The sequence below is a fragment of the Furipterus horrens genome, unplaced genomic scaffold (assembly GCF_987537825.1).
Source record: "Furipterus horrens unplaced genomic scaffold, mFurHor1.1.pri manual_scaffold_2, whole genome shotgun sequence".
NCBI classification, from domain to species: domain Eukaryota; kingdom Metazoa; phylum Chordata; class Mammalia; order Chiroptera; family Furipteridae; genus Furipterus; species Furipterus horrens.
Genome location: NW_028327172.1, coordinates 89,529,269 through 89,542,015, shown reverse-complemented (window position 1 = coordinate 89,542,015; position 12,747 = coordinate 89,529,269). Strand labels below are relative to the sequence as shown.

The 12,747-nt window shown below is 48.8% G+C and overlaps 1 protein-coding gene across 1 annotated transcript; it reads right to left on the bottom strand.

Moving 5' to 3' along the window:
• Window positions 1-694: 694 nt before the first annotated feature.
• CXCR5 (C-X-C motif chemokine receptor 5) lies at window positions 695-12,327 on the bottom strand. Its single transcript, XM_090266054.1, has 2 exons — window positions 12,214-12,327; window positions 695-3,423 (listed from the first exon to the last, which is right to left on the bottom strand). Exons 1-2 carry the CDS (start codon window positions 12,268-12,270, stop codon window positions 2,356-2,358), a joined length of 1,125 nt encoding a protein of 374 aa, XP_090122180.1. The 5' UTR covers window positions 12,271-12,327; the 3' UTR covers window positions 695-2,355.
• Window positions 12,328-12,747: the final 420 nt, after the last annotated feature.

The window sequence follows — 12,747 nt, the reverse complement described above, 5'->3', positions numbered from 1 at the left end:
GACTGGGTGTTTTGCCCCCTCCCCCCCAACCCCCACCCCTCCTGTCACCACCTTTGCCCTAGGAGTAAAACACTTCTCTTTTTCTCACTTCCTTTCCTGCCTCGTGAGGTGGCACGGCAGTTCCCTGGCTGAGACCTCCAGGGCCAGGGGCCATTTTTAGACAAGTTGTTTTCTGCCGCGGCCCCATGCTCAGCCTTCCTGACATGCAGGGCCTGGTCTTGCATTGGCAGCTGTGATACAGAGGGAATTTGCCCCCACTTCTTCCTGTCTGGTGCTGTCCTCAGTCCACTGTCAGGCAGGTCAAGTGCTTCCTCCCCGGCTGGCTTCAGGCTTCAGCCTCCTGCAGCACCTCCCAGGGCCCAGGAGCCAGGCCTCTGTATCCAGAAGCCACCTGCCCTCCATCCAGCCAGACACTTTGCCCTGCCTCAACCTAGGCCTGTGCCCATGAGCCCCCCATCCCTGACCCCAAATTCTCCAAACTGACTCTTAAGTGTTTCCTGCCCAGATAAAAGGGGTCAGACTGCACCAAGCCCAATGCTCTCTTCATTCTCTTCTCCCACCTGCACCATCAGAGTAACTTTTCAAGGTAAACTCCACAGGCCAGCCTACTTCCCTCCCTCCATGGCCATAACCGCAGCCATTTTGTACCATTATATAAATATATATATAAAAATATAAATATATAAATACAATATTGTGAAGACATCTTGGTTTTTATTTTAAAACAATTTTTAGGCTTGTTCCGGGGGTCTCTGTGCTGCCTGTACTGTATTGACCTGTTTTATAGGTGCCTTTTTATTAAAAAGAGAAAATTAAAAATTCAACCTGTTGCCTTTTTGCTTCCACGTCTGGCTCCCCTACTGCCCAGCTTGCTATTGGATGCTGGGAGAAAATAAGGAGGACCCCAGAGTTTCTCCAGTGTCCTGTGGTGAAAGCACAGTTTCCGGGTCATAGCTCTGACTTCCCTTGTAGGGCCCTCCTAGGGAACTTGGCTGATTGGCATGAGTGGGAGTAGGCAACTCAGATGTGCCCTCAGCATGTGCAGGCATATACCTGCTGTCCAACTCCAGCTAGACCAAAGGCTGGGGCGGAACCGGGAGAGCAGGTGGGCTGGTTGGGTGAGCGCGCAGAGAGCAACTTCCTCTGGTTCCATCTGAGTAGTGTCCTCTCGAGGGCACTTCCTGGAGCCTAGGGACTTCCCTGCCCAGGCCTGCTTCTCACACTGTCTAGGGGATAATGCAGGTGGCTCTTGTTGAGGCCCAAAGAGCCTGTGTCCAGGGATTGGCATCCAGGCAGGGGCCTGTATGAGTTGATTCCCAGAGGCCTCTTTCCCTCTGTCTTTCTTCTCAAGGGTCTACATATTATTTTGACTTCTAGCGAAATGCTCCCTTGTCTGTGGTTGGGACCCTTCTGCTGCTTGAGGATGTTCTCCTGGCTATGTGCTCACTGGGAGGAGGCCGGGAGGGACTACACTACCTCTTTCATTGGAGCCCAGAACCCTGCCGCCTCTGGCCTGCCCTGGGAGCTATCCACCCTGGGCAGAGGAGATGGCTGGCCTTGGTTTATACTTATTCTTCCTTGGGACTGGGGAAGGAGAATCTTATTTTTCTCTGGTTGTGCTCTTTTCTGTGGCTCAGCCTTAGTTCTTCTCCAGGACAATGGCTGGTCTCTGAGGGTATATGGAATTTGCCCTCAGTCTGTAGACCTCCCAGGGCCCAGTGACATGGAGTTGGTCCGGTGCCATTTTGGTTAGACCCAGGGACAGCTACCTCATCTGAGTCCGTCTGAGCTTTTTGCTTGGTCAAGACGCCGCAGGGCTGATGTCCTGGCAGACATGTGTTTATTACTATTATTAGAGACTGAGACGTGTTAAGGCCACACTCTATTGCCAGCTGGCTTTTCCTCAGCCTTACCCTCCATCCATCCCCTGGTGTTCAGCTTCTAGCTTCTTTGGGCAGATGGGGTGGGCAGAAAGCAGGGCAGATGATGGACTGCATTCTAGGGGGGCAGGTAATGAATTTCCATATTGGCTAAAACAGAAGTCAATTTGTTTCTCAAGCTTTGGGTGGTTAAGATGAGAGAAGGCGTGTGGGGTCCATTAGCCCAAGGTGATGCAGACGAGCACAGGTATCCTTTGTTTTACCTTTGAGCTGTTTTCCCTTCCCTGGACTCCAGCCTAGCACCAGGGTTGGGAGTAGAACTGGCAGGGATGTCCTGGAGAGAAGTTTTGATTTGTCTAGCTGTTCCCATATAAGAACACCGGCCAAAGTGAGCTCACAGGATCCCAGCTCCTATTGGAAGGGTTCTAGCATCAGTGCATCCCCCAAGAATGTAGAAACAAAGCAGGGCTGGAACCTAGAAGGTGGTGAGGGAGGTGGCATTCTCTGACTCAGAGAGACTGCTCTTGCGCCAACTAGGGAAGAATTGGCAAAGGGAAGCGGGACCAGCACAGCCCAGCTTGGTCAGAATTCGTGACAGGTCACTACGGAACTTCACTCCCGCAAAAGTGTAGAGCATGGGATTGAGGCAGCAGTGGGCCAGGCCCAGGAATTCACTCATGGTGATGGCCACTGAGAGGTAGGTATTCAGCTCACAGCTACTGCCCATGGCCTTCAGCCTCGCTAAGGTGTCCAGAAAAATGATGATGTGGTAGGGTGACCAGCAGAGAATGAAGACACTTGTCACCAGGATGGCCACCCTGACCGCTTTCTGCCGCTGAGGGCGCCGCTGGGCCTGGCAGAGCCTGTGCACCACTCCTACATAGCACCAGCCCATCACTAGCATTGGCAGGAGGAATCCACCGAAATGGTAGAGGAAGCGGGAGGTGAACCAGGCGTTGGTTTCAGCTCGGTTCTCTTGGGAAAATGTGCAGAGCGGTACAGAGTCATTGTGATGGGGTTGGCTGACCTTGGCGAAGAGAATCTCTGGCAAGGCAAAGAAGAAGCCTGCTAGCCAGATGGTCGCACAGGTGATATGGATGGAGAGGAGGCGGCGATGGCGGTAGGCGTGGACGGCATGAACAATGGCCAAGTAGCGGTCCACAGCAATGCAAGCCAGGAGTAGGCTGCTGCAGTAGAAGTTGATCTTGTGCAGAGCAATCACAGTTTTGCAAAGGAAGGTGCCCAGGACCCAGCCAACAGAGCCCTCAGCCACAGCAAAGGGCAGGATGAAGACTAGCAGGAGGTCAGCCACTGCCAAGTGGAACAGGAAGGTCTCCGTGGAGCTGCGTGTCTGCCGATGCCGCTCAAGGATCACCAACACCAGGATGTTACCCATCATACCCAGGAGGAAGATGAGGCCATAGGCCACAGGCATGAACACAGCCTTGAAGGAGGTCAGAAGGGGCCCCTCAACTGTAGAGCAGATGTGATTTTCCACTGGGGGCATCTCCGTGCCGTTACTGTCGTTACCTAATTCCTTGTACTGCATGGGCAAGGAGACAGGAGGACAGAGAACTGAGGACCCATCTTTCTTCTTGGAGAGTGACCCTGACTCCCTAGCAGATTTTTCCTGTCTCCCAGGCTAACTCCTTTTGTCCCTGCACTCCCAATATATCCCACTGACCAAATCCCTTTGCGTGGCCTTGAACAAATCATCTTGCCTTTTCCAACTTCAGCTTTCATCTGTAGAAGGGACTAATTGCTCACAAGGTAGTGATGAAGATGAAAGGAGATACACAGTGTGGATATGTTTCACAGACTCTGAAGGGCTGTGCACCTATAAGTGATTCTGTGTTTGTGTGTCCTCAGGTTGGGAAGGCTGAAGGCTCAAGGGCTAGAATCAGAACTTCAGTTTGGGAATGGCTCTAGTTGGGACAGGAACCATCTGTTCCAATTCCTAAAACCTATTATCCCACTGATGAAATGGGTGCTGATGTGGCCTGTTGGCTTCCTCTTGTTTTGTTCCCCCATTCCTGTCTGTTGTCATTATAATTGAAATTGTAGTAATAGCCGCTCGATACAATTTACCTGCACAACAGGCTCAGGTATGTAATATTCCTATTTTACCAATGTGTTTCACTAAAGATCAGGTTTGTTTGATTCCACTTGATCTAACCCCAGAACCTGTACTTCCACTGCCACCAGGCAGCAGTGCCCAGGCTTCCCTCCCTGCCACTTCTCATTTCTAGCAAGCCCCTCTTCAGCTCTCGTCTCTGCTGACAGCAAGGAGAGTTTCAGAAGCAGAAGGAAGTGAGGGAGACCAGGTAAGGTGTGGAGGAAGGGAGGAAACCTGCTCCTAGTAGAGGGATGTGCCCATTCTCTCCAGAAGCTCCTTTTTCTCCAGCCTCCCCACGCCCCTCCCTTCCTGGGCCCCTCCCCCTAGCACTCAGGTTGTTTACCCAGCTAACCACAAAGGAAGGGGGGGGGGGTTGCTTATGCCTGTTTTCATACCTTTCACTCACAGCTGTCCGCCTGCACCTGCTTCACCTCACTTCCCAACTCTCTTCTTCCCACCCCTCCCCTAACCAGACCCCTCTCCATGGCATTTTGAAACCAATTATAACCAACTACTGTGGGTTAAAAAAGACACTATAATCAATGAGCCCAGGGAGAGAAAGGATGGGAGAAGGTACTATGCACCCTGGCTCTGGGTGGTCTCATGCTGCCCTCCTTCCAGGCAAGTAGGGTCCTGTACAAGCTGGGGTGGTTGCAATGGCACTCAGGGGCCCCAGTTGTGGGTCATACACTCAGTCTCAGTGGCAGGCAGACCCATTCCCCAATCTGGCTCTTTTCCTTCCGGTCCCTGGGGCAGGTGGCTTTGAGGAAAGGGGGTGAGGGGGTACAATAGCAGTACCATCTGCCCATACCCCCACCCCCACCCCAGCATCCCTCTGCCATCACCTCAGTCCAGCGCTTTTTCACCCTAATGCTCATGACTATTTTCTCCTCATGGGTCCTTACTTTTGCCCATCTCCTGCACAGAGGACAAATGAATTTTCCAACCCACAAATCCCCATCACATCAGTGTCCTGCTTTAAGTCCTTTAACTCATTCCCATTTACCTATAAACTGGAGTTTTTTCCTTTTGTCTTTTTTTTTTTTTGGTTCACAATGAATAGCAAAATCAATGATAAGAAAAGTCATGTTTGTGAGAAAGTGCATCAAGATGGGAGTAAGCCAACTTCAGTGCATTCACACAATAGAAGATAATGCAGTGCTCAAAAAGAAAAAGGGTCCAACTACATGTTCTCTTAGGGAAAGATATTGAACCCATATTGCTCAATTTCATAACCAATTGCTTGGCATTCCTGCAGCATGATCCCAATGTTAGGGCTGGGGTGGAGGAGGGGAGGGAGACTTTAACCTTCATACCTCCCTTTAAACCTGAGTTCTCTTGTCTCACGTGGTGTTTCACACATAAGGCTATTTTATTTAAGAAAATGATTCTAGTCCTAGCCGGGCTGCCCAGTTGGTTGGAGCATCATCCAGTACACCAAGCGGTTGGGTGTTTAATTCCCAGTCAGGGCACATACCCAGGTTGCAGGTTCACTCCCTGGTTGGGGCTATGAAAGGAAACAAATCCATGTTTCTCTGTCACATCAGTGTTTCTCTCTCTGTCTCTGTCTCTCCCTTCCTCTGTCTCTAAAATAAATAAACATATATTAAAACTTTTTTTAAAGAAAATGGTTCTAGTTTCATTTGAAAACTCTGGAATTGCAGTGTGAGGTCTAAATGCCTCCAAAAGACCTTTCAAAGTTCATCTTCTACTTTATGGCTTTAGAAAGCCTACCTATCTTCCAGGCTCATTATTCTACTGACTTCCTACCCCCAATACTCCAGCACATTCTGGTCTCTAAAACTTTGCTCAAACTCTTCCTTTTGCTGAGCAGTCCTTCCTAAATGTGCTTATCTAATTCCTATGCTTCCTTCAAGGCCCCACTCAACCCATCCTCCTACCTCCTTCCTAGCTCTTCCATTTGGAACCATATTCTCTTTTCCTACATTATATATGCCCTTATTATAGCATCCAGGGTTAGGGTATCCATTTTCTCTCTAGATGACGAGCTCTTGGAGGCAGTACTTCGGTAGCTACCTTACAAAGCCATGTGTTTTACACATGAGGGACATGTAACAAATGTGTCGTGAACTCTGAGAGCAGTTTCCCAGAGAAGGTCAGGAGCCCTTGTAGTCTTTAGGCAAGTCTCTTTTCTCTCTCTCTCTTAACATTCTGCAGTCCCTTGCTTCCTCTCAATGCCCTTGACAGCCTAGAGCCTATCTTGAGTTCTCTTTCTGTATTGGGAGCTGTTTCCAATATCATCACTGAATACAGCTATTGACTCATACTGGAATTCAGCAGAAGTTAAAGGGGAAAACAGTAAGATGAGCAGTTTTCATGCAGAGAAAAGCAATTCAGAGAGAGTAGAGATGCAGAGCTTGGAGCAGTAGTCAGTGGGGCTAGACTCCACCTCTGTGGCAGTGGTGGGAGCCTGGCTGTCCTGCTGCCCTGTTGAGGGCTTAGGTGCAGCCAGCCTGTCTGGCAGAAGGCCCTTTATGAGAAACATTCAAGTCCTTACTCTCTAAAGCATCCAGGTTGATTGGTTTATTTCTCATTTAAAGCCAATACAGTGGGATGTGTCCCCAGGACCCCAAAGGCCCAACTCCCAAGAACCCAGGTTTAGATGAGGGTTGAGGGTAAGGTATAGTTTCTTCCTCCTTGCCAAGAGGTATTTGTTTGGCAAAGTGCTCAGGCAGAGAGCGGAAGATGGGAGAAAGCTTTTTTGAGGGAACTGACGATACATCTCAGCAGGAGTTATCAAACAGACATTTTGAGGTCTTGGGAGTGGCGAGTGTTAAAGCCACTTACAGTACCCAGGGGATTAGGCACCCTATTCTTCTCCAAAGCAAGCAAGGTTGGCTCTGACCTGGTGGGAGGTGAAGAATCAGGAATCTGAATACCACTAGGGGTGGGGTTCAGAAGGGTGCTCTCCAAGACTCACACCCAGAAGGAGCACCGTGCTGGCAATGTGGCCCAGCAGTAACGGATCCTCTCCTCTTTCACACTCTCACGCATGCACACATATATTCTGACAGCAGCATGCACCCTGCATGGATACAGATGTGCTCATAATAGCGTGGGGTGTAAGCAGGTACCTTGGACCACAACGTTACACGTTGGCCAGGGACCCACGCCCCAAAGAAGGCAAGAAAACATGATGACTGGGATGAAGTCGAGTGCAGAGCCAGGAATATGGATAGAAAATTGCTGTGAGCACCGGGGATGGGACAGGAAAGGGGCTAGAACATTCTGTGTCCCGGTTTTTAGGTGCCAGGAGAAGGGAGGATGGGGGGATTACAAATGTTACTCTTCTTCTTTTCCTTCCTTCCTCTGCCCCTCCCTTGTTTCTTTCCTGTGGAGTCACTGTAGGGCCCCAGCCCCCCTCTCCAAGCCCCATCTGATTTCAAGTAATGAGGCTGCCTTCCTGCCCTGCATTGGCTAGCATGAAGGTCAGCTAACATTTGCTGACTAGGATTCTTAAAGCAGGTGGAGCAGGGAGGTGTCTAGGACATTCCCCAGAGGTATGTCCTGGATCCTCTCCTTTTTTATACTCTCTTTCCCATAATGAATGACATGGTTGGAGGACACTGTAGGACAATGCACAGTTCTTCACAATCTGGAACTATGAGCTCAAACTGACCAGATAGAATTGATAGGGAAAAATATAGAGAGGTAGACTCAGGTTTAAAACTCCAATTGTCTGGGGACAAGTTAGTGAAGATCTGGCTTAACAACACTTTATGAGAAAAAGACCTGAGAGTTTGTTGACTGGAAACTTAAGATGAGTCAACTGGGGGATGTGACCACCAGAAGTGCTACTGCTACTTTACTGTAGATGAACAGAAGCCTACAGGTGGGTATCTGGCACCAACCCAGTTTGCTTGGTCCAGACAAAGATGACCAGTTTGCCAAGGGGTCTGATATTCCAACCTTGGGAGGACATTTTCAGGTCTTGGGGTGTAGAGTCTAGTGAAGAGAAGACTTGAGTTCTGGAGAGCAGTCTTTTTCAAGGATTGACAAGAGACCACATGGGTAAGAGGGCAAGCTGGGCTTGTTATGTGAGGCTCTAGAGGGCATACCAGGAGAAATGCGCAGGGGTTGGTGTTGGGGTGTTACAGTTAGAGGAGAAAGAATCTTTTAACCAGCAGAACTGTACAACAATGGGTTGAAGTCCTTGGGAGGAAAAGGAATGTTTGAGCCCCAGTGTGTGGGAAGGGAGTCATATTCCAGAAAGAAGACTGGGCCCTGCTCTCAAATGCCCTTTGCTTCCAGCTCCTAGATGCTTGGGTTCTCTGGTTGTCATGACTGGCCCAGGGCTGAGTTGGTTATCACCATGGTCTTCATGTTGCTCATCACCTGGGTGAGAGCTATTTGCTTCTTTCACATGTCTGTCCTGTAGCCAATGAATGCCCCAGCCTGACTTTGCTTCTTAGCCTTGAGGAGGGGGTCAGGGTTCCTGAGTGCATGGCTTACCCAGGCAGAGACCCAGGACTCTGAGGGCCTGAGGCACCTATACACAGATTCAGATCATCACTCTGATCATAAGGAGCACACACAGGCTCATCTTCTGTTGTGTCCTTGTTTGAATATTTCCAGCCAAGTGTCAGAAGCTGTGAGTGGGGCCAGCCTCTCTCATTCTACCCTTCAGTGGCTTGAGGGGTGCTGGGGTCTGGAGGAATGAGACTGAGCTAAGGGTGAGGGTAAAGGTCTGTATCCCTTACCCCACTATTCCTTTGGAGGACCACATTCCCAAAAGGCCTTCTGAGTCTGGCTTGTCATTTGTCAAGCTTCTCCGTTCAGGAGTGAGCCTGCCAGGCTCCTTTTCCATCTCTATCCAAGGGCTTTAGCTATTAGGAACATGGTACTACTTGGGATATGGTTCTGGGGGGAGACTTTAAACTACCCTACCTCTGCACTGGGTTTTTAGGTTTAAGGAAGCCCCCCTTGACACTCCAAATCAATTTTCACTTTGGAGACAGAGTCACATAGTCTGAGGGGCAGATAGATGGCTCCTAGGTGTGTACTGACTTGAAATATTTTGTCCCATCATTCCTGAAAGAATACTCATTCTTATTTCCTGATTCTCAGTGCAAAATCCACAGTGACTTTTTATGCCATTGTGCCAGAGTGGACCAGTCTCAAGGAAGGCAAGAATCCCGATGGAGACAGTGGCCTGTGTACCTGATCCCAGATTCACCCCAATGCTGACCCCTCCCCAGGCTGTCTCTGGTCTCTCCCTCATTTTAAGCCTTCCAATCATACCCAGTTGGGGCCTTCTCCACTGCAGTTCTTTTGGGACTTTTGACCTGATTGGAGGGGCACCCTCCCGCTCCCCAAAATAAAGCCCAGAAATGCCTGCACTGGTTTTGGTTCCTCTTCTTCACACATCTTTAATGAAATGAGATTACACAAGGATGGGCTTTGCAACCTGTGATGCTCTAACCACACTGAAGTCATAGTTTACAGGGGCAATCACTGGGGAGGGGGGGTCAGGGGAAGCCAGGCCCTGAGGTTGAACCAGCTTCTCCCTTCTTTATAGCAGCTTCCTCTCCTTGATGGTGTGTAGGGTGGGGTTGAAGGTACAGTTCATGACTGCACCTTCTGTATGTACCCCAGCTTCTGGTTCTGTCTAGAGGAGGCTGAATGCTCTCAGATCAACGTTCCTGTGGACAGAGGCTTTTCTGTGTCTGCTTAGATCTACCTTTCCACCAGGATGCATTCCTGGCATGTCCACTTCAAGGACTCATACACTTAGCAATCTAATTGCTGTTTTGTTTTGTTTTTTTTCCAGTTTGGATCCTCCCTTCATGGGAATTCACAGTCCATTTTAAGAAAATGTACATTTAAGCAGCTAGAGTTGATCTTAGATTGCAAGAGGAGAAAGGAAACAGGATGATCAACACTTGGCTTATGCCAAGAGATCCCAGTTCTTAACCCAACATTGGAGTGTAGAAACCAGTATTCTATAAAAGTAAACCAATATGTGGTTTGGACAAGAACAGGGAGGGCAACAGGAAGCAAAAGGAGTACAAGCTAGACTAACTCCTAGAGAAATAGTGAGCTAAGACCTTCAATGAATCACAAATCAATAAATATTTATTGAGATGCTACTACATGCAACACTTTTCTACTCTGCCACCCCAGGGCCTCTGTGCTGTGAAATACTGTCAGGGAGACCTGCTCAAGGCCCTGCTGTGAATGGGTGAGGCAAAAGAGAGAGAGTCTGTGCTTTTGAGGGGCCACAGCTCTAGGGAGAGTGTGCAGGGGTAAGTGGAGGTGAAACAAGGTACTGGGAGCTGGTTGAAGAAGAGCTCCAAAGCCTGTATGGTCCCAAGACTCTTGGGCTCCAGGCTAGACCCTGATTGAGGGGATTCTGGTACACTAGGATGCCTTGTTCCAGACCACTCCTTTGAAGTGTGACATGAAGCAAATCACCAGGTATCTCTCCCTGGGCTGTAGCTTTTCTTTGATATATGGAATATGCCCTGCTGACTCCCTGCCCCCAGCCACCACCTGTCTATACTAGGTCACGCAGTGGAGTGAGACGTGCAGTTAGGGGAAACTGTTGGGGTTTCTCAGAAGCCAGGACCAACTAGGTCTGGTGTAGGTTACTATGATATTCAACTGGGTCAGGGCTCATGGCCAGCTTGAAGCTGCGGGCAGAGGCAGACACCCAGTAACCTAATCAGGTGAGGCCAGGAGTCAGGACCGGGGACCAGGGTGGCAGCATATTGCCTTGTCAGGGCACTAGGACTTTAGTCGGATTTGGGTATTGCCCAGACTCTGTAATTAAACTCATGGCTAGCTTCATGGGAATGAGACATGTGAAGCGACACAAGGCTCTTCACTTAGAAGAGTCCTGTGCTTGGTTTAGCACTTAGCTGTTGCTATCATGAAATTATTAATAATTTTTGAACAGAGGGCCCAGCATGTCATCTTTCATTGGGTCTGATTAGACAGATGGTTCTGGCTCTACTTTTATCTGGGGATTAGATCTGAGAGGCCAGAGTTAGGTAGTAATTAGCCCTTCCCCTCACCTTCTTCTCCCCAAGTTCTACTTAAGCTTCCAAGCCTTAGAATCTGGGCAAGTGAGTGGCAGACTTTTCCAGGCAAGTCTGGGAACACGGTTGATGGAGTTATAGTATAGGCTCAAGCTATGGGAGCTGGAGGGTGAGGTTAAGGTCAGAAGTGCTGGTGGCTATAGAAGAAAGATTTTGCATCCTTCACAATTCAAACCAGAGTGCAGATCAGAGAGTGGGCCTTTCCCTAGAAGTACCATTGGCCATGGAAGAAAAGGAAGAAAAGACCACAAAGAAGTTTCCAGAAGATCCTTAAAACAGTCCTCTGCTGCCTGGGGTCTCTGGTTGAGATGTTCTCCATACACATCCTTTGAGAGCCCACTGAAAATCAAGCCAACCGAACCACTCTGCTTCACGGGAGATACCTGTGTCAGGGACAGAGTGATGCTGGGGACCATTTTCTTAGCCCATCCAAGAATATCTTATCTCTAAATATTCCAGTCCTAAATTTGAGGGAGGCCACGACATGTTCTAAGACATTTCTAGGATTAATACAGAGTTCTCTTACCAACTTGGTACCCCCCTGCTCCCTGATTCTGATCCACTGGGGTTCTCTTCCTTGCTGACCACCTGTTCTCACTCTTCCTCAATTAAGCACATACTCATTATCTAAGAGCTTCTAGTGAGTGATTTGTTTTTTTTTCTTAGCTAGACCATATGCCAAATTTGAGGGCTAAGACCAGGTCCTTAACTTCTCCATCTGACACAGAAGGTAGTGCCTCCGTGATATAATCATATAACAAGAGATGAATAAATATACATTGATTGGTCAACTAGCAATGCCAGCCTCCTGACATAAAGAAAACCTCCAAAGTTCTTTCCTGTCTAGCCCCTTATGCCAGCCCTAAGAGATATGGAGAGAATGGAGAGGCAAAATGATTTGTTCCAGGTCACATGGCAAGTCAGGGAGGATGCAGGAGCTGAACCAATACTTCCAACTCCTTCTAAAGGATGTCTATTTAAGGCAATGGCTCTGTTTATCTACTTTTTCCATGGAATGGGCCAATGGGCCTGTCTAGATTCTATCAATCCAGAGTGGTAAGGGAATTCACAGCTATCCCCTCTTCCTTGGGACCTGGGCACAAAATATTTAGAATTCCTGAGCCTGGGCAACCATGAGCTATCTGTCCCTACTTACCAGGTCCTCCAGGTTGTAGTTTATGAAGTCCACGTCCAGGGTTAAGGGGAAGTTCATAGTTGTAGCTGTTTGTCACCAAACTGGTCACTCGCTGTCTGATGTTGAGAAACTCTCCGCCTGGTACCTATAGTGAGGTGGCAGCTGTCAATGCAAATTTAAACAAATGAGCTGTGCATTCTCCTGGGGCTGCATAGGACCTGCTGTCTGCCTCACAACTCATCACTTTTTTTTTTCCACTGGGTCTTTTCTGTGTATGCATGTATTTTTTTTTTTTTTTTTTTTTTTTTTTTTTAAGAAAGAGGGAAAATCCCCATAGCCTCAGTGCTAGTCAAGCATTTCAGTTTCTTTCCTGGCAGTAGTTGTCTCATTTGGGGCTTGTGACTTGCTCAAAGGCTGCCCTTCTCCCTGTATCTCCACCAGCCTTCCAATAAGGGGATCAGTCATGCCTTGTGATGAAAACCACCACACCAGTCAATGGGGCAATGAGGGAGACTCCACATAGAAAGGGAACAGGAGCGCCCTTCCAGGACCACA

Coding starts and splice junctions, on each gene's coding strand:
- CXCR5 (XM_090266054.1), bottom strand. CDS start 12,270: ATGAACTTCCCCTTAACCCTGGACGTGGACTTCATAAACTACAACCTG. Junction 3,424..12,213: donor ACTACAACCTGGAGGACCTG/GTAAGTAGGGAC, acceptor TTGCCCATGCAG/TACAAGGAATTAGGTAACGA.